Source organism: Podarcis cretensis, assembly GCF_951804945.1.
Source record: "Podarcis cretensis genome assembly, chromosome: 1".
NCBI classification, from domain to species: Eukaryota; Metazoa; Chordata; class Lepidosauria; order Squamata; family Lacertidae; genus Podarcis; species Podarcis cretensis.
Genome location: NC_137170.1, coordinates 120,677,338 through 120,697,583, shown reverse-complemented (window position 1 = coordinate 120,697,583; position 20,246 = coordinate 120,677,338). Strand labels below are relative to the sequence as shown.

At 43.5% G+C, this 20,246-nt stretch overlaps 1 protein-coding gene across 3 annotated transcripts in view; it reads right to left on the bottom strand.

Annotated features, from left to right (window-relative positions):
- SLC25A12 (solute carrier family 25 member 12) overlaps window positions 1–20,246 on the bottom strand; it is a 59,135-nt gene that overhangs the window by 22,786 nt on the left and 16,103 nt on the right. For all 3 annotated transcript variants that reach the window (XM_079978469.1, XM_079978470.1, XM_079978471.1), the window contains exons 5-11: window positions 16,092–16,231; window positions 13,790–13,936; window positions 13,340–13,478; window positions 11,644–11,737; window positions 9,947–10,031; window positions 4,550–4,634; window positions 2,165–2,323 (exon numbers count right to left, since the gene is read on the bottom strand). In XM_079978469.1, coding sequence (XP_079834595.1) covers window positions 2,165–2,323; window positions 4,550–4,634; window positions 9,947–10,031; window positions 11,644–11,737; window positions 13,340–13,478; window positions 13,790–13,936; window positions 16,092–16,231 — 849 coding nt within the window. The remainder of the gene's footprint in view (window positions 1–2,164; window positions 2,324–4,549; window positions 4,635–9,946; window positions 10,032–11,643; window positions 11,738–13,339; window positions 13,479–13,789; window positions 13,937–16,091; window positions 16,232–20,246) is intronic.

Here is a 20,246-nt window from a genome sequence, read left to right as displayed (position 1 = left end):
CAGGCCATAGGGTACACTGGAAGTCAATGTGAAACAGCAAAAACATGAATTAAGTGCCATCTACTGTATTTTATTTAATGGATTTGTTTTAATAAAATAAAATGGGGAGGGGACATTTTAAGTGTCATGTGCTTGAATGTTTATTTTTTTTCCGTTCCTGTGACACCGGACTCTCTGCCCAGAAAAGGTGAGTGATGGGAACAGGTTTGACGACCTGTGAGCTGCTTTCCTGCCCTGCGATAATTGGCGGGTACTTTTCCAGCAGCAGACCTGTTTAAGAAAACAGATCAGCAGAGGGCAGCCTTCGCTCGCTTGGCTTTAGACGAAGCGTCTTGCCACTTTTAATCCAGTCCCTTTCCAACCTAGACAGCAGGCGCATGTGTTACCTGTCTCCCTGCCGTCGCCCTGGCCCAACTTTCGCAAAAGCTGACAGAACTGTAATAAAGTGCTGATTCACCTCACTGCCGTTTCAAGGGAAATGAAGTTAATCTGCCAAGCGGTCTGCGAGCCGACTGCCGGAAGAGCAGGCCGATTCTGTGCAATGAGGCCGTTTCTCCGCTAGCAGGAAGAACGGCGGGTTGTTCACACCCTTGCGTCAGCAGCGGCAACAGAATGCCATTCTCTGCAGTAGCTCTCACTGCTTAAAAGCCATGTGGGGTTTACCTTCCACATACAACTCCCTTCTCCTAAGAAGCCCAAATCAAATGTGTGTGTAGTACCTACACATGCACGGATGCAGATCAGCAGCTAATGTATGCCGTGGCTTAGTTTCTTTCAATGCAGTCCTTTTTGTCTGAGGCTTAACAGACTTATTATGCTGGGGGAAAGGTAGTTATTAAACACACAAAGGGCGGTTGACAACAAGAAAAAGAAATGCCGATCTCCCAGCCTGAGTCTCTGATCCCCTATTAAAAGGATATTTAGCACAGTAGTGCCTACCGCTAAAGGAACTAATAGACAGTAACACCTGGAGGCACTCCTCCCACCGCCATTAATACACAGCTAAATACAGCGCATGTGTGCGTGCACAAACACACATATACAGGATCAACGGCTACGAGTCATGATGCCTACATATCAGAGGCAGCAGTGTGCCTCAGAATACCAGCTGCTGGGGAAGGATCAGCTCTCATGTCTTGCAGATGGACTTCCCATCAGCAATTGGTTGGTGCAACTGCAGAAAACAAGGACAGGGGACTGGATCAGGGTTTCCCTCCCTTTTACCTTCCCAAATGTGGGTCTCCCAGCTGTTTTTGGACTACAACTCCAATCATCCCTAGCTAGCAGAGCCAGTGGTCAGGGATGATGGGCGTTATAGTCCAAAAACTGCAGGAGACCCAAGTTTGGGAAACCCAGGACGAGATGGACCTGTGGTCTGATCCAGCACAGGGCTCTTCTTACGCATTCTCATCCTCTTGACTTATACAAGCATGCATAGACACACACACACACACACATACACACACACACTGTATTTAGTCTTAGAGCAGATTCACCCTTTACATGCACAAAAACTGCATGGCGAAATACACATGTGGCGCTATCATCTGTGGAGAGGAAAAGGAATCAGGACCGGCTTCTGTCCTGACTGCAAAGGCACAGAGTCACTTTGCTGAATGTCAAACCCATGTAATTTTTCTGCCTGAGCTTTAAAGTATGAACAGAGTACTATATTCTGCAATGAACCATCGTGGAGGCTTAGACTGTAGGTAAGACTTGGTTCTGGAGTTTGTTTCCAGGATGTCAAAATCCTAGGAAATAAGATTTGTCGGGCAACCTTGGGCCGGTCATTGCCTCTTATCTTAACTGACCTCACAGGGTTATTGTGAGGAGAGAATGGAGAGGAGGGGGACAACTCACACACCACGTTGAGCTTCTTGCAGTAGAAGGCGGCATATAAATGTATGTAATAAATAAAATAAGTAACTTAAGATGTGTGTGCACACGAAAGCACAGAAAAGCACCTAACAGATATTAATCTATACAGCACCTTCAAGATACACAGTTTGAGAGTTTTGCAATTTTATAAGCCAAGAAGTACCCAACACACACAAGCACAGCTCCCTATCCCTCAAGAGTTTCCTTGCGCTGTTTAGGTGCCTGCACAAAAGCCATTTAAAAGTCAACTGCAGGTGTATTGGACTGATGCGTTTCATCTGCTCACCTCTGTAAAGGCCAAAAGCGCCTTCATAACGCAGAACTTTCTTGAAACAATCAAAGCTGTTTTTGTACATCAGCTCTCCCACCACAGAGCCAGTTGTGCGCTGGTTCTGCATGCGAGTCTTCACCAGATCAATAGGGTAGACGGCGGTAGCTCCTACGGCTGCAAACCAAAAGACAACGTAAGTTTTATATTCCAGTTTCTCACTGTGCCCAAACAAAACATGCTAGTGTGGAATAAGTGCTTCTGCTCTTGTTTTTAGGTTTGTTTCGATTGCTTTTATCTGGAGTGTGGATTTTAGCTGTGTTCACTCTCTAATTTTTATTTGTACACTGCTCAGAGAGGTGTTGTTGTTTTTTTAGCAAGCGGTTTATAAATCTTCTAAATAAATTAATAAATAAAATGCCAATTATGAGATATATGAACGGTGTTACAAGAGCCCAGAGACATAAAGGAGTTTGATGGAGAACAGAATGAAATGTAGCACTTAGGATAGGGAAAATATGAAGGACCATAGAAGCTAACTCCTAAGGGCAAAGGGGTCTTTGCCCCACCCCCAAATAAAATACAGTGGTGCCCCGCAAGACGAATGCCTCGCAAGATGGAAAACCCGCTAGACGAAAGGGTTTTCCATTTTGGAGGCGCTTCGCAAAACGAATTTCCCTATGGGCTTGCTTCGCAAGACGAAAATGTCTTGCAAGTTCCTGCGGGGTTTTTTCCCCTTTCCCCCCCCTTTTCCTAAGCCCTAAGCCGCTTATCAGCTGATCCGCTGATAAGCCGCTTAACAGCTGATCCGCTAAAAGCCGCTAAACCGCTAATAGCGCTAATCCTCTAAGCTGTCAATGGGCTTGCTTCGCAAGACGAAAAAACCGCTATACGAAGAGCCTCACGGAACGGATTAATTTCGTCTTGCGAGGCACCACTGTATTTGAGGGGGCACCTGCCCCAAATTGATGGGCATTGCCTTTCAAATGGTGTATGTGCACCGTGTCATGTGATCGATTATGCGGGACAGGGCTTACTGCCCCCCTCCATATTTTATTCAAGTTGGCACCCCTGTGAAGGACACTTTGCCTATGCCCATGGAACTCTTACCCACAGTCCTGGGTGGGAGGGTGGGGTAATTAGGATTGCCTGGTAATCTGCATATGTTCTCCATTCATACTTCACATTTTCCAGGGCTGAATTCTGATGCAGAAAAACCGGCTTAACCACTCAAGCCTTTGCCTAAAAATGAAGCTCAGATCGCAAAGCATTCCATCCAACCTCACTGCTGAACAGCCCTGGGGATGGGGAGAAAATTCTTTGGAAATGTTTGCATTTTGCAGGAAAGTTCTCTGGGCAGAGGGAAGCCCTGTTTTTCCTTGCTGAAGAGAAGTCAATACTGAAAAATGTGGCCTAGCAGTCAGGGTGTCTCAAACGATTAGGAAACTGATGGATGCAGGCCTTCCAAAGAACAACAAAAATCATCTCGTTACAGAGGCTCATTAAGTTGGAGATACGCTTCATCGCAGCATCCTGCATTCCCCTTTCACCCTAGTCCCAAACAGTTGCTGTTCTCTGGAGCGAAAGGAGTACAATTCAGCTTAAAATGGCAACTGCTCAGGTGGGTATGAAAATCTACAGTAAACAGAATACAATTATCAGCTGGAGCACCTGGAGCACACATAGGTGTGTTTCACGGCCTCTTGCTATGCCCCGTTTCATAATATTATTTTGTAATATTATCATAAATCAGTAGTTCAAAGATGACTAATGTCTACATATACCGTATTTTTCTGTGTATAAGTCGCTCGCATGTATAAGACGCCCCCTATTTTGGGGGACTCCAAATTAAGAAAACACCCCTCAGCACTACCCATGTATAAGACAAGCCCCAATTTTAAACCTAATTTTTTGGTGAAAAAACAAACAAAAAACCTAGTCTTATACATGAAAAAATACGGTAAGTCTCAACCAAATTATATACCAAAAGTGAAACAAGGGAGCAGGAACAATGTGATGTCTTCAGCCTCTTTATTAAAGACACTGTATTTGTCCCCAGCCTTCGTTTCCCTTTCTGAGTTTGGTATCAGTCCCATCAAATATAATTAAGAGGGGAGTCCGAGGCTATATCTGAGAAGTCTGTCGTTCTGCAAGTTTTGCTCCAAAGACTGTCTGGAGCCTGTAGTGCCAAGGTCATGTTCTGTCAGGACTTCTGATCATAGGCTTGGGTTTTTGTTTTTTTTATATAAGTAACAATAAAGAGCTCTCTTCAGAGCTCCACCATTCCTACCCTGGGGGTGGGAGGGACAATGAACTCCAACTTAGCTGATCTGCAACCAGCCCGGCTAGATAATATTACAGCAATCCCAGCTTGAAAACAGCACACACAGACATGTCACTCACCTCCAGCAATTGAGCCCAGAGTGAACCTGTAAGCCGACTCAGCTGCCTGGAGCCAGACAGGTCTGCCCAGATCACCGTAAGATTGCTGTGAGTGAAGAACGGGGGTCGGTGGAGCGGGGTGGGGTGGAGGGGAGGGAGGGACAGAGAATAAGACATGAAATTGGGCAAAAAAAACCCCAAAATGCTGTTATGAGAACTGAAAGCAGCTGTGCACTGAGCTTTAAGTAAGAATAAAAATGATCCGGCAGCTCTCTTTAAACACATTAACCGGGGGTGTACTTCTAAGGATTGCACTTCCATCTCTCTCACATCCCAGAGACGGCGCAACTGAAAAACTGATTTGTGAAGATGCACAACAATGACTTTCTCTCGTTCCCACGTTTACAAGATATACTGCTAGGTAATGCTCAGCACTCAAATGCCCTTTTGCGTGCAACACGATTTAAAGTCTGTGCTCATGGAACGTGGGAACCAAGGCACTATTGGGTTTTATGGTGAAACCAAATGTGGATGAATTAAAAACTGCAGGCCTGCTGAAGCATTTCCAGCTAAAGTTCTTCCTGTACTCCATGGACTGTTTTTCATTTATGCTTCACTGGCTACTAACCATGCTTGGGTTGTAGCAAAACTCAAGTTTGCTCCCCTCTGCCTCTGAAACAGTCTTTAGACCAGAAGCTTCTGTTTTAGAATAACCACTGTTTAGCATTTTGCCCAAACACTAGTAAAGGTAAAAGGACCCCTGACCATTAGGTCCAGTCGTGGTCGACTCTGGGGTTGCGGCGCTCATCTCGCTTTATTGGCCGCGGGAGCCGGCGTACAGCTTCCGGGTCATGTGGCCAGCATGACTAAGTCGCTTCTGGTGAACCAGAGCAGCGCACGGAAATGCTGTTTACCTTCCCGCCGGAGTGGTACCTATGTATCTACTTGCACTTTGACGTGCTTTCAAACTGCTAGGTTGGCAGAAGCTGGGACTGAGCAACGGGCGCTCACCCCGTCACGGGGATTCAAACTGCTGACCTTCTGATCGGCAAGTCCTAGGCTCTGTAGTTTAACCCACAGCGCCACCCACGTCCCTCTTACTAAACACTAAACTGTGGTTAATCTATGGTTGGTGGAAAGATTAACCATCATTCAGGTTCAGACGTGACAACAAGCCAAAAATTAGATGAAAAGGGAATCGAATGCCTCTAAGTTCTTCCTCCCTACCAGGCCAAAGGAGGATTAGGAGGGAGTCCGTGGCTCACTGCCAACCATCCTCATATTGCTAAACCATAGTTTACCATTATGTGTGAACTCAGCCTGTGTTTCTTCATTTCCTTGCAATCCTCATGAAATCCTAGCAAAACTGTGGACTGAGGTGAGTCCCAAGCATATGTCAGCCTGAGCCTGTCTTCTCCTCCCTTCTAATGGAAATATAACTTTAAGCCTATTTATGAAGGCGCTTACTATACCCCGCCACGCGCCTGGATTCACATAGGATATGCAAATTAGTATAATTAATGCTATGGCTTTCAGAGCATGAATATTTATAAATAGAAAATTACTGTCACTGGCATCACTCCGTGAAGCCACTGTACACAGATATTTAGCAGCTAGACAAAATAAAATCTTTCCGTGAGAATATCAGCCACAAGTATGATTGAAAGACTGGCAGCGTCCCCTTCTTTTATCTTTCCCAACTAGGCGGAAAGGGTATGTTAATAAAAATGTTAAAAAAGTTGCGACTTCTGTGATCTAAGATTGCTCTCGGCAGCCAAATTCCCCTTGCACAGATCACCCTCTTCATTAGTCTAATGACCTGTTCTCATGCACTGCTGTGCTGACATGGCAATGCAGGGCATAGAGGTCCCAACACTAGACATTGCCTCCTCCTCCCCTTAGGAGCATAGGACCTTATACAGAGTCAGACCACTCATCCATCTAGCTCAGAACTGCTTACTCTGACTGGCAGTGTATACCTCGTGTTTCAGGCTGGGAACATCACCAACCCTGCCTGGAATGAGACTGGGGAAGGGAGTGAACCAGTGCTGCCTCACCTCCTTACTGGCCACCGGATGAAGAAGAAGAGGAGGAGGAGGAGGAGTTTGGATTTGATATCCCGCTTTATCACTACCCAAAGGAGTCTCAAAGCGGCTAACATTCTCCTTTCCCTTCCTCCCCCACAACAAACACTCTGTGAGGTGAGTGGGGCTGAGAGACTTCAGAGAAGTGTGACTAGCCCAAGGTCACCCAGCAGCTGCATGTGGAGGAGTGGGGACACGAACCCGGTTCACCAGATTACGAGTCTACTGCTCTTAACCACTACACCACACTGGCTCTCCACTACACTCACACTGCATGAGGCTCTCCACTGTCATCTCACTTCTGAGAAAGGCACTCTGGGAGAGGTGGCCGGGAGAAGGCCAGTGGACTGGGAATTATAGGGGTAGAACTACCTAAATTGTACAGAAATTTATTCACGTACGAGACTACAGCGGCAAGAATGTCACTTGCCCCAAATTGGAAAGAAGAAGAAGACACAGCAAAGGAAGAATGGATACAAAAACTTATGGAATATGCAGAAATGGTGAAACTTACCAGAAGAATAAGAAAGCAAGATAACAAACTTTTTATAAAAGAAGGGAAATGGTTTATTGAATATTGACAAATTTTAAACATATAAAAACAATGGCAAGATTATTGTATGGTGGTACCTTGGTTCTCGAACCCAGAAATAAGTGTTCCGGTTTGCGAACATTTTCCGGAAGCCGAACGTCCAATGCGGCTTCCGCTTAAGTGCCGGAAGCTCCTGCAGCCAATTGGAAGCCGCGCCTTGGTTTTTGAACTGTTCCGGGAGTCGAACGGACTTCTGGAGTGGATTAAGTTCAAGAACCAAGGTAGCACTGTAATAACCTGCAGCTACATAAGAGCATATATTTAAAGAAGATAAATAAACAAGTAAGTTAAGTTAATTTGGATATGCAGAAGATATTAAAAATAAATTTAAAGAACTGCAGAAAGAGGGGGAAGGAAGTGTAGTTTTAAAATGTCAAAAAGGACTGTAAAATTAAGGAAATGTATATATCTGAAAAGTATTGTCAGGGAACTGCCATCAGCTAAGACGCGAGAGGTGGAAGGGCAGCTGGGTTACAGGGAGACTCCAAAGATTGTGAGAAGCAGCACTTCCTCCGCGGAGGAGGGAAGCCCCGCCTCTAGTGGGGAAGGGATGCAGGGCTTGGAGGATGCAAGAGAGAGCCAAGGCACTGTGCATGAGCAAAGCGGGGGGGAGGCAAGTCCCCCTTTACCCACGCCCTCTCTGCACAGTAGGTTTACGCGCAGAGAGGGGAGGCGTCGGATGGGGGTCAAGAGACTACTCTGCTGGGGAAAGTTTAAGGACCGCCCACTCTCAGATTCTGCTAGTGACTGAGCAAGACATGGAATTGAGACGTTCTGCACTGTAAATGTTTTTGCACCGATAATAAAGCCTTTGAAAATACCAGTGAGGATCTTTCCTGTTCGCTCTCGAGCAACCACGCGAGTAGGCATAACAAGTATAAATAAGTTTTTTGTTGTTTTTTTAAAGGAGAGGGCCAGTGGCATGGCCACAGTGGCTAGAAAGACTTTTAGAACTTTGTAAAGCTTTACAAAGGGAGGTGGGTGGCGCTGTGGGTTAAACCACAGAGCCTAGGACTTGCCGATCAGAAGGCTGGCAGTTTGAATCCCCGCGACGGGGCGAGCTCCCGTTGCTCAGTCCCTGCTCCTGCCAACCTAGCAGTTTAAAAGAACGTCAAAGTGCAAGTAGATAAATAGGTACCGCTCTGGCGGGAAGGTAAACGGCGTTTCCGTGCGCTGCTCTGGTTCACCAGAAGCGGCTTAGCCACATGACCCAGAAGCTGTACGCCGGCTCCCTCGGCCAATAAAGCGAGATGAGCACCGCAACCCCAGAGTCGGCCACGACTGGACCTAACGGTCAGGGGGTCCCTTTACCTTTTACCTTTAAAGCTTTACAAAACAAATTACGTTCAATACACCTTTCTAACCATCACATCTACCCACAGTGCTGGGGGCTCTTCGTTAGAATTTGCCACCACTAATGTGGCAGCAAGAAGAGGAGTAAGAGTGGGGGAAGGAGAAAGACAGTGACACCACTTCTGTTACAAAAAGAAGGATGGAGTAGTGCAGAGAGGAGGGAGGAGGAGGAGGACAAAGCTTAAATCTACCAAGGATGCTTCTTTCCTTGAACCTTCACTGAGGTTCAAACCGAAATGTAGGCTGTAGAAGTCTTTTTTTAGCTGATATAATCTGATCATCCAAAGACTGAGTCAGGCCCAAGTAATGTTAAATCTTTGATTGTTCCCAAAACACAAAAGATTCCAGGAAGGCCTGTATTTCTTAGCAGGTGACAATTCATTAAGGCTGCAAAATATGCAACCCCTTCTTTTCCAGAGAATTTCCATTCATTTTAAGCAGGGCTACTTTAAAGCAGCATTTTTCCAGCAGCCAAAAGTTTGAGTTAATTTAAAAAGTAAAAAACAAAAATCCTGTTGCTATGGAGACAAGGGCTAAAAACAATCAAACCACATAAGCAAAATTCAATAAATTAGTCTAGCCAAACAGTCCTGGTCAATCTCCACGAGCGATAATTAGTCCAAGAAATCTTTCATGTGGTGATTGTAAAATAAAAAATAGAAAATCAACAAAGACAAAGTGGCATTATCAGGCAAGAGAAGGAAATATGCCGAAATATCAGAGACACGTTAATTTCGAAAATGAGCTTTAACACAAAACAATCCAGATAATGCAGTAATTTGCAAACAGCAAAATCCACATACAAGGCCTCATAAAATAATCTGACTAGACTGTGCTTTTCCTTCAGAAACAAATCAATACATGGCAGCTTGTGCAAGCATCCAGATTTGTACCTTTTAAAAGGATTTGTTTGGGGTGTATTTCTTTCTTTTTTCAACAAAGTATTCATTTTTAACATAGTTTCACAAACCTAAAACACAAATTTAAGCATCTGAAGGCAACAATATTCTGAAAGGCCAGAGCAACAGCCAGCTATTTTGTTATGATAATGAGCATGCATGTTATGATAATGAGGAATGCTGTGCTGCAGCCTAGAGGTCCCCACGTCACAAGAAGGTTGTGTCTGTTTCCTTCAAACTGTCTTTTTTCATTTCACGGAACAGTTTTTAAAAAATCATTTTGATGGTTTGACAAGGGCCGTTTTCAGAAGGGTGGAAAACTTTCCCCAAAACTGCAGTGCGCTCATGTGTCCATGGACTGAGCAAATATAAATATGGATATCATGGGAAAGATTTCAAAATTATAATCTCAGAAGCCCTAGTTTAAAGCCATAACTGCTACATGTTTACTGGGATTGGCTGGCTTCCATATTTTCTTGAAGGTACCTACCTGCCTCTGAAGTTCTGCCAAGTTGTAAGGCAACGCTCCTTCAGCCAAGGGGGCTATTCTCTCAATGTCTGCCAGCGTCAAGCGTCTGCAATTCAAGACCAGGGAAAAGAAATCCCTGTTAAATGTAGCAGCAAGCCCAAACCCATCAGGCACATTTCAGACTACCAAACCTCACCCTATAGAGCTTTGGACCCTGCCAGGATATTAAATCATGGTTTGAAGTTGACTTAATGCCCTGGCTTATTCCAAAAACATAGTTTCTCCAGTTCTGATGAAACAAGAAACTATGGTTGTTTGAGGCTTCCTGGTTTAAGTTACAGGGAACCAGGCAGAGGGTCTTCTCGGTAGTGGCGCCCACCCTGTGGAACACCCTCCCACCAGATGTCAAAGGAAAAAACAACAACCAGACTTTTAGGAGACATCTGAAGGCAGCCCTTCTTAGGGAAGCTTTTAATATCTGAAGGACCATTGTATTGAAGCTGCCTAGCGTGGCTGGGGGAACCCAGACAGATAGGCGGGGTATACAAAAGTATTATTATTATTATTATTATTATTATTATTTAAGTTCATGCAAAGAGTGTTCTTGCATGAGCAAAAGGTTCATTCATATCTTGATTTATTAACCTGAGCTATTATTGCCCAAACTCTCCCATCAAATACTCATCCCTGTACACAGAAAACTAGCACATCACAGGGAAAGATTCTACATCAAGATTCTACAGTCAACCTTCTCTGCAATATACCAGTTTTTATATTTGCAAAGAGGTATTGCAGTGGCAGCTTAGTTCCTGAACAGCTTAGCTGCGGAACAAATCGGCTCCTGAACGCTACAAACCCGGAAGTAAGTGTTACGGTTTATGAACGTTTTTCGGAAGCCGAACATCTGACGCAGCTTCTGTTGAGTGCAGGAAGCTCCTGCAGCCAATCGGAAGCTGCGCCTTGGTTTTCGAACGGTTTCGGGAGTCGAACGCATTCCCGGAATGGATTAAGTTCGAGAACCAAGGTACCACTGCCCTCAAAAATGTAATCTCCCACTTGCAATCCGAAATTACACATCCACAAAGCATATTTTATTTGATTTGGCTGCATTTATATCCAGACTTTCTTCCAAGGAGCTCATGGCAGCACCCTTGGTTCCGCCCTTCATTTTATCCTCACAACAACCCTGTGAGATAAGTAAGACTGACCCAGTGTTACCCAGTGAGCTTCACGATGGCTGAGTAGGAACCTGAACCATAGCTGTCAACTTTCAGATTTGAAAATAAGGGATCAGCAGCCTCAAAAATAAGGGATCAGCAGCCTCACCTGTCCCGGGGACAGTCTACAGGATATCTAACAATCTGTGATAGCAGCAGGAAGCAGTGGGAAACGGTGCTGGAATAAGGGAATTTCCCGACAAAAAAGGGAAGGTTGACAGCTATGGACTGAACACACACTGGAAACTTTTACCCTCAAAAGCAAGGGAGGGAACTGCGGTAACCAGGTGTATGAGTGCACAGATATAGGCATATGTTGCCCTAGCCCCATGTCACACTGCATATACGCTGAGTGGCACACACACAGCATCTCAAGACCACACCGTGTGCACAGAATTTAAATCCCACAGTTGTCAATTAAAAAAAAACCACACACAACAACAACCTCCATCTAATGACAACACTCTAGAAACATTAATATTACAAAAAAGTTAAGATTACCCAGAGGCATTATACAAATCGGAGAGCTGAAAAAGGATATCGATCTCCAAAGGTGTAACTTGTCCAAATTTGATTGCAGACTGAGAGAACTCCTCTGTTTTAAAGCAATGGGTTAAAACAAAAAACACAAACTAATTATGCATAATTTATTGGAACTTTTAAATACACAATCTACAGTTTGGCTTAACGTTAAGGGAGCAAGGTCCAAAGACCAATGTGAAATGAACACAGTTTGCTCTAAAATTTGTTAGATTTTTGAGATCCAATCGCATAATTTTGCCCTGGACATACTTCTCCTAATCACAGATGGACTGCAGCTCTTCAGTAGGGAGAGAAAAGTACACTGCATATGGTCAGAGGCACTCTCTTCTAGAGCTCTGCTCTAAAATATCCAAGACCAGACCCAGCCATTGAAAAAGAAAGAACTGAATACCAACTCAAATTAAGTTTAAGGGGCTACATGTCCAAGAGGAGTCCTTATCTAATTATATTTCCAGTTACTAGAATACAGAAAAAGCAGGCAGCCTACGTGGACCTTTTACAGATCACGCTATCATGAGTATTTGCCAATCTGTTATCGTTGGTAGTATTTCACTTTTCCAATTCCTTGCCACAAGAATTCTCGCTGCTGTAATTACATACATGAACATCCTTTCCTTATTTCTAACATTGGTACCTTCCATCCTTTCTTCCCCCCTGTGAGATGTTACAACCCCAAAATAGTTTACTGTGACTCTAGTTTTTAGCTCTAAATTTCGATGTATTTTTACCGTTTGATTTAATGCATATTTTGTATTGTAAGTTGCTCCCTTGGGGGCTCTCGTAGTTAAGAGGCAGGGTATAAGTTTGCAAATAAACAATTGACCTTGACAGAGCGTGGACTGTTGCCTTAAGTCAGGCATAGGCAAACTCGGCCCTCCAGATGTTTTGGGACTACAATTCCCATCATCCCTGACCACTAGTCCTGTTAGCTAGGGATCATGGGAGTTGTAGTCCCAAAACACCTGGAGGGGCGAGTTTGTCTATGCCTGCCTTAAGTCAACAATCTTTTGCAGCTGCTGAAGTTCTGATGTGGTAATGAAGCTCTTCAGCCCATTCATTTCAAGGGATGAGGGATATTACATGGGCTCCATGCATGGGGAAGCTTCCTCACCTAGGTGATATGTGTCATAGAAGAAGAAGAAGAAGAAGAAGAAGAAGAAGAAGAAGAAGAAGAAGAAGAAGAAGAGTAGTTTGGATTTGATATCCCACCTTTCACTCCCCTTCAGGAGTCTCAAAGCGGCTAACAATCTCCTTTCCCTTCCTCCCCCACAACAAATACTCTGTGAGGTGAGTGGGGCTGAGAGACTTCAAAGAAGTGTGACTAGCCCAAGGTTACCCAGCAGCTGCATGTGGAGGAGCGGAGACACGAACCCGGTTCCCCAGATTACGAGACTACCACTCTTAACCACTACACCACACTGGCTCAGCTTGATCATACTTGATCAGCTGCTTTACATCCGGTCAGACTGACTGGCCAGGGCTCCCCCAGGTCTCAGGTGGAGGTGTTTCCCATCGCCAGCTACCTAGTCCTCCTAACTGTGGACTGAATACAGAACTTCAGCAGGCAAGCTAGATGCTCTATCAATGAGTAACAGGGGCCAAATATTGCTCCAGCTTCAGTAATCTCAAGAGTTTATGGCATACAATGCTTTACCTTTTGTAACCTCGACATCTTTTCTAGCACCTGCAATGAGGCTGTATATCTTTCGAACAAGCTCCATATTGTTCAGCAAGGCATTGAAAGCATTGAAATACGAAAAGCTGACTTGGTGAGAAATGGATCCACCTGCAGCCTGGGTAGAAAGAAAAGAAAATATATATTTTTTCAGTTCCTGAAAATACCTGCACACAGGGGACTGCAGGGGGAGAGCAAGAGAAAAAGACTTCACTAGTTATAGCTAGACCTCCACCAATTGCTGGAAGATTTCTTATCTCTTCTACCTGCTCATTTATGTTATTGCCTTTTTTCTACTAAGCCCCACCAGGAAAATCCTTATGGAGGTCACAAAATCTTGCCTGGGCAATGGATGATCCCAAATCTGCAATTTTTGAGAACCTGAATCTCAGTCCTCATTCCCTGTGTCCCATGCTTCCTGATACTTACTGAAACCAAGTTCTCCTCCACAAAAGGAGTTAGCATGTGTGGACGAATTGTAGCCATGATGCTGCCAAAATCCAGGCCGGTAATCGTGCCTGTTTTGTTCTTGTCTTTAAGTGCAAACGCTTGCCGGGCATGTTCTGACTGCAGCTCCTGAAATAATATGATAAGAAATGATATACTGAGAGCTTTGTTCTAAATACCCATCATACTGATGCCCAGAATCTACACACTGACCCTGGATGCATACTGAAATAAAAACCAGCAGAAGTCAGTACAGATCAGTGCTCTGACCCGCACTTTTGGAAAAGCTGTTGCTGCAAATAGCCTGAAGACAGCCCAGTCCATAATGAGTTATCAATCCATACTGACATGACCATCACTGCGTATGGCACACAAGGCTATCCATTACCTTGGATATCCAATCACAACACATCCAGTCACAAAAAGGCTATCCAATCACAACAATACAAACACAACACATAGGCTAATAGTAGAGAATATATAATAGAATAATGATATCATTTAAATTATAGGAACAAGCCGATCAAAGTTCATATGTACAATATAACAAAGAGGTAGCGAGGACCATCAAGCCGTGTGTTCCAAAACAGATGCCTAAGGACAGTCTCTCAATAGTCTCTCAAAAGTTTCAACGGAAGACATCTCAAAAGCCTCAAAAGGACAGTGTCTCTGGAATGATACTAATGTTTCGTAATAGTCTTCATCAGGTGGAAATAAGATACAAGGCATACAACCAATGAATGATAACAATTAATACCAACTGGATTGTGTCCAACGGAGTCAACTGATAGCTCAAGGATATCCGCCTGAGCAACAGGACTCTCTCTACATTTCTTGTATCTCTCCAGTTCTGCACTGGAAGGCTGGTGGAACCCCCAGAATAGATGGAGGAGCTCAGGGGGTGTACAAGGAGAAGAAGTCCTATAGAGCAGGCAGAAGTCCTTGTGCTAATTGGATGACTTCATTAGATACAACTGTTTGACTCAAAACTGGACTCTCACAGATAAGACTTGCAAGCTTACCTTTTTTAATTTTCAATACAAGGTTCTAGTTTTTAGGATGGCTGTGGCAGTGTTTAGTGAAGTCTCAGAAGCTAGTAAATAGCACATTATCCAGCAGTAATTTATGGTTGTGAGGAAGAGCCCCTGACACACACACCCCTCCCTGAGGTCAGCGGATTGCTGAACAAATGATCCTGGAGATACAAACTTTCATAATTTACACCAGTTTTAGAACTCAACATGTTCGGCAAAGAATTTTATCCAGGGGCTGTTTTACAGGGTGAGAAAGCAATCCAAACATAGCAGCAGTACAACCCTATATTTTTCTGAGTTGTATCCAATGCTAGGAGATGGTTTGCTAAATTACTTATTGGGGTTCCACCCCCACCCCTTTATTTCATGCTGGCTTGTGTTCTTGGACCAACTGAATATGCACATGGCAAAGCAACCTTGTGAAAATCAGTCATCACAAGAACACCAGCAATCTGGATGCCACCATGTTCCTTTTTTCATATCATGTTGGGCAAACCACTGAAAATCATTTAGGATCAGGGTGTCAGAAAACTACTTTATTCTTATCATGATATTGTGTGGTGGACCAAGTTGTTATAACCACAGCAGCACATTTTGTTTAAAGGGATAGAAACTGTGAAGGTAGCCACAACTGTATTTTGATTAGCAAGTCCTTTAAGGTTAGGGTAAGGGCAGCAAAAGATCAAGAGAATAAACAAAAGCAGCACAAGAGAACAACATACTTTTTACTCACAAAAGCTGGCCTGATGATGCGCACAAATCAAAACTTACCAACTCTTTACTGCAATATCCCTTTGCAAACAAAGAAATAGAGGACAACTAAAGCCTACAAGTCAATGGAAAAATATTTTTAAAATAATTTTTTTTCAGATCTAACAGTCTCAAACTGTTTTCCAAAATCAACTCGATCCAATCCAAATTGGATACAATATGGAAAGAAATCCCAAGTTCAACGGCTGAAAGTCCACTTAATGCAATGAAAAATGGCAAATGCATTTTGACTTTCATCTTCCACAGTGGCTGTTTTACAACCCACAATCTTCATCTGCGAGAAACATATATCTGGAGTGGGATGGGGGGAGAGTCATTCATAGTTTATTGGCCAAGATAAAAGCTTTTAGCTTCTATGAAGGTTTAAAATATTGGATCCTTTGTGAGTATAAAGCTGGGCTGTATATCTACTTTGCAAACATTTGCTGAGCACAAGAGAAGGAACCCATCATTACAGTACAGGAAACTAAGCAACTGACCTGCAAAAACTGAGTAAATTCCGAGTATGTCAGGTGTTTCTTCCTGTTATGGCCAAAGTGCAATCGAATGAACTCGCAGTCCCAATTGAAAGGGATGTGATGGTGAATAACGGTCTGCCCAAATATTTCTTTTACATTTTCTTTGAAAACAAAGAGGGGGAAAGGGGAGAAAGGAAATTAATTAGAAAAAGAGAGAAAGATAAACCCTACTTAAAATTCTTCAAACAGAAAATGAAAACCATACTTCTAGAAGAGCCAATCAAACAGGGAAACACTTTTGTTTTTACAACTTCAAGTTAGAGAGCTGTTTATCTTTCTAGAGTGAAAACACACTTTGTATAGAATAGATTTTAATACTACTTGTGTATTAATACTATGTATATCTTCAAGATCCATGATTTTGCCTTATTCAGTTTTAATTAAGAAGCAATTTATTTCCTTTATTAGAAATACCTGGTGCTTTGCATGCTGATATAAAATCAATGCTGTGTTCCTTGATTCTGCGTGTCAAATTAAGACCTCATTGAAAGGCAATGAATACCTGTACTCAAAATACACCATAATATTTCACAGACTATGCACGGCGTGATTGAGACTTGATTGAGACTTGTGTGAATGCAACTATTAAAGACAGGTATAAGAATAGGGTCATTATCATTACAGAAAATATGTTAACTATTTCAGATCATTGCCCCAACTGTGACTCTGGCAGAGAATATCTTAACCAGGGAGGAGCCCTTTTCAGTCATTCAGAATGAATGTGTGAAGGTATCGCAGATGGGAGTGCTATACCCCACATCTCTGGAAGGTGAAGCATGTGGTGGTCATGCTCATTGCCAATTCACAGTTCATTTCTGTTGCATCCCCATGGAGGGAGTTCCAAGGGCACACATCTATACGTGCATAGGACCCCCTTTGGACCAATGCCAATAATGTGTTTAACGGGTGTGTGGCCAATGTGCATTTCAGTGTCAAGGGGGTGGGGCTAGTTCGTTCATACATAAAATCGCCCGACATGAAAAGACTCATACTGAACACTTAAAGAGAACATGTCAACGTTTTCGATGCTTTCAGCATGTTCAGACATTTCCAGTGCATCCTTATCATGCCTATTCAGAAGGAAGTCCTAACTCAGAGCTTTCCAAACTTTTCACATTGGCGACACACTTTTTAGACAGGCATCATTTCACGACACAGTAACTCAGTTTTGCTAGCAAAAAAGGACCCCTGGACAGTTAAGTCTAGTCAAAGGCGACTATGGGGTTGCGGCGCTCATCTTGCTTTCAGGCCGAGGGAGCCGGTGTTTGTCCACAGAGAGCTTTCCAGGTCATGTGGCCAGCATGACTAAACCACTTCTGGTGCAACGGGACACCGTGACGGAAAACAGAGCACACGGAAACGCCCTTTACTTTCCCGCCACAGTGGTACCTATTTATCTACTTGCACTGGCATGCTTTCAAACTGCTAGGTTGGCAGGAGCTGGGACAGAGCAACGGGAGCTCACCCCATTGCGGGGATTCGAACTGCCAAACTTCCAATTGGCAAGCCCAGGAGGCTCAGTGGTTTAGACCCCAGTGCCACCTGCGTCCCTTTTGCTAGCAAACGGGAGGAATGTGGGGAACATTTGCGCAACACACGAATATGTCGCGACACACAGTTTGGATTATTTATTTATTTATTTATTTGTACCCCGCCCATCTGGCTGGGTTTCCCCAGCCACTCTGGGCGGCTTCCAACAAAGATTAAAAATACATTAAAATGTCACACATTAAAAACTTCCCTAAGCTCTGTGACCTAATGAATTCAATGGGGTTTATTCCCTGTTGAGTGGGATTGCACTCTAAATTACCAGCAAGAAATCTCAAACTTGCTAAGTGTTTTGGAAGCACGTATTTTGTTTATCTCTTCGTGTCCTGACCAGATAATACCTGAACCAAGACGCATCACATCTCTCTCTTCTGGATATAGAGAACCTGGGAAGCTGCCTTATACGGACTCAGACCATGGGTCCATTTCGCTCAGTATTGTCCAGCTGACTGACAGCAGTGGCTCTTCAGGATTTCAGGCAGGAAGTCTCTCTTCCACCCCTCTCACAATGATGTCAGGTGATTGGTGCTTTGACGTCCCAAAGTTGGGACGTCAAAACACCATGCACAACCAATTCAGGAGGCTTCAGCTCTGGCCCCTATTGGCTGATGGGTGGTAGAGGCCAAAGCCGGCTTTCCCTTGCCAATGTGCAATCAGGAGTGTACTTGAAGGCTCCCAGTTATGCATTGGCAACCACCTATTACCTCAGGTATAAGGCCATGGTGTATCCAAGAAGAAGAAGAAGAGTTTGGATTTGATATCCCGCTTTATCACTACCCGAAGGAGTCTCGAAGCAGCTAACATTCTCCTTTCCCTTCCTCCCCCACAACAAACACTCTGTGAGGTGAGTGGGGCTGAGAGACTTCAGAGAAGTGTGACTGGCCCAAGGTCACCCAGCAGCTGCATGTGGAGGAGCGGAGATGCGAACCCGGTTCACCAGATTATGAGTCTACCGCTCTTAACCACTACACCACACTGGCTCCCACTGCCAGGATTTCAGGCAGGAAGTCTCTCTTCCAGCCCTACCCGGGGACGCCAGGGACTGAACCTGGGACCTTCTGCATTCAAAACAGATGCTCTCCCACTGACCGATGACATTTCCCTTTGGGAATTAGAGATATTACGAATTCAGATGAATACAGTGCCGTTTGAATTAGATGTTCCTCTCCTCTCGTGTGGAGGGGGTTAGAAAGAGGCTGAACCCCTGAATGAATTCTCTCTAGTGAAACATCTCAAAAGCTCCACTAGACAGCAGACAGCATAGCATTTTCACTTTCCACAGAATACCTGTGAATTGTTTGTACATTAGTTTTAAAATGACATCTCTCCATTTTTTATCCTTTTAAACTTTGCATTCAAAGGGCAAATAATAGATAATTTAAGTCTGTGGGGAGCTGATGTTAACTGAAGGAGGGAATTGTTGCAGTGACCTTCTCGACCCTGCCAGCCCTCTAATCATAGATTTTGAAAGGCCTGGCTTTAAAATTCCAATTCCTTAATTTAATTACCCATATTGTGCAAGAAGAAAAATTACATTATTTGATTGCTATTAATATACATTAAGTAACCAAATCCCTACAGAGCAGAAGAGTGGAGAGATAAGCTACAGCTCCTATCAAGCAGAAACTTATTGCTAAGAAAGATGCAAACCTTTAATTTAAAGTCAAAATTATATACATCACAACATGGTGCCTTTACCAACATGCTATATATAGCATTTATGTTACAATTAAGTACCATATCCCAGTCACAACAATAACAATTTATCTGTAGCCGGCTTGCACAATGGGACAATGTATCTGCTACAAGATACCCCATGGTATTAAGGCTGCAATCCTGCACTCCTTTACATAGGAGTAAGCTCCACTAAACTCTATGGGACTTACATCTGAGTACACCAAGACCAGTACAAATAAAGAACATCTTCATACTGCAAAATGGATTTTAGAGAATGCCCAACTATTTTTGGAATATTTAAAAAAATATGTTTATACTTTCCTTTCCTTCTTTACATCAATGTCCATTCCCAGAAGAGAATAAGTACAATTCCACTATGGCAATTCCAAAAAACGAGATATAGTTTCTTATCCACAGTTGAAGCTTTAGGCAGTTACAATGCAGGCAATTCAATGCCAGGCGATATGCAAGAGAAATCCAAAACCCATGTAAATACCAGTAACTTCCGGAAAACCACTACAAAGTGAACCAGGCAAATTATTTGGGAAAATATTCTCTTTAGAAAACTTAATTGATCTCTGGATGGAAAGAAGATAAAGTCCCTACCAGAGAAGAATGGCAGATTAAGCTGATGGATTATGCCAAAATGGCTAAAATGGCCAGAAGAATCAGAATCAGGAAGACCAAAATTTTAGTAAGGAATGGGGAAAATAATAATTTATCTTAAAAACCATTGTAAACAGCTAGTAGGATTGGAATAACACTTGAAGTTTAATGGTGAATTTTGGACACAATGGAGAGGTAAAAGATTTGGATTATCATAAAAAGATGCAGGAGGAAATGATTGACAATAGGACCCACAAAGGGGAGGAGGGAAGTCCAGGAGATTCT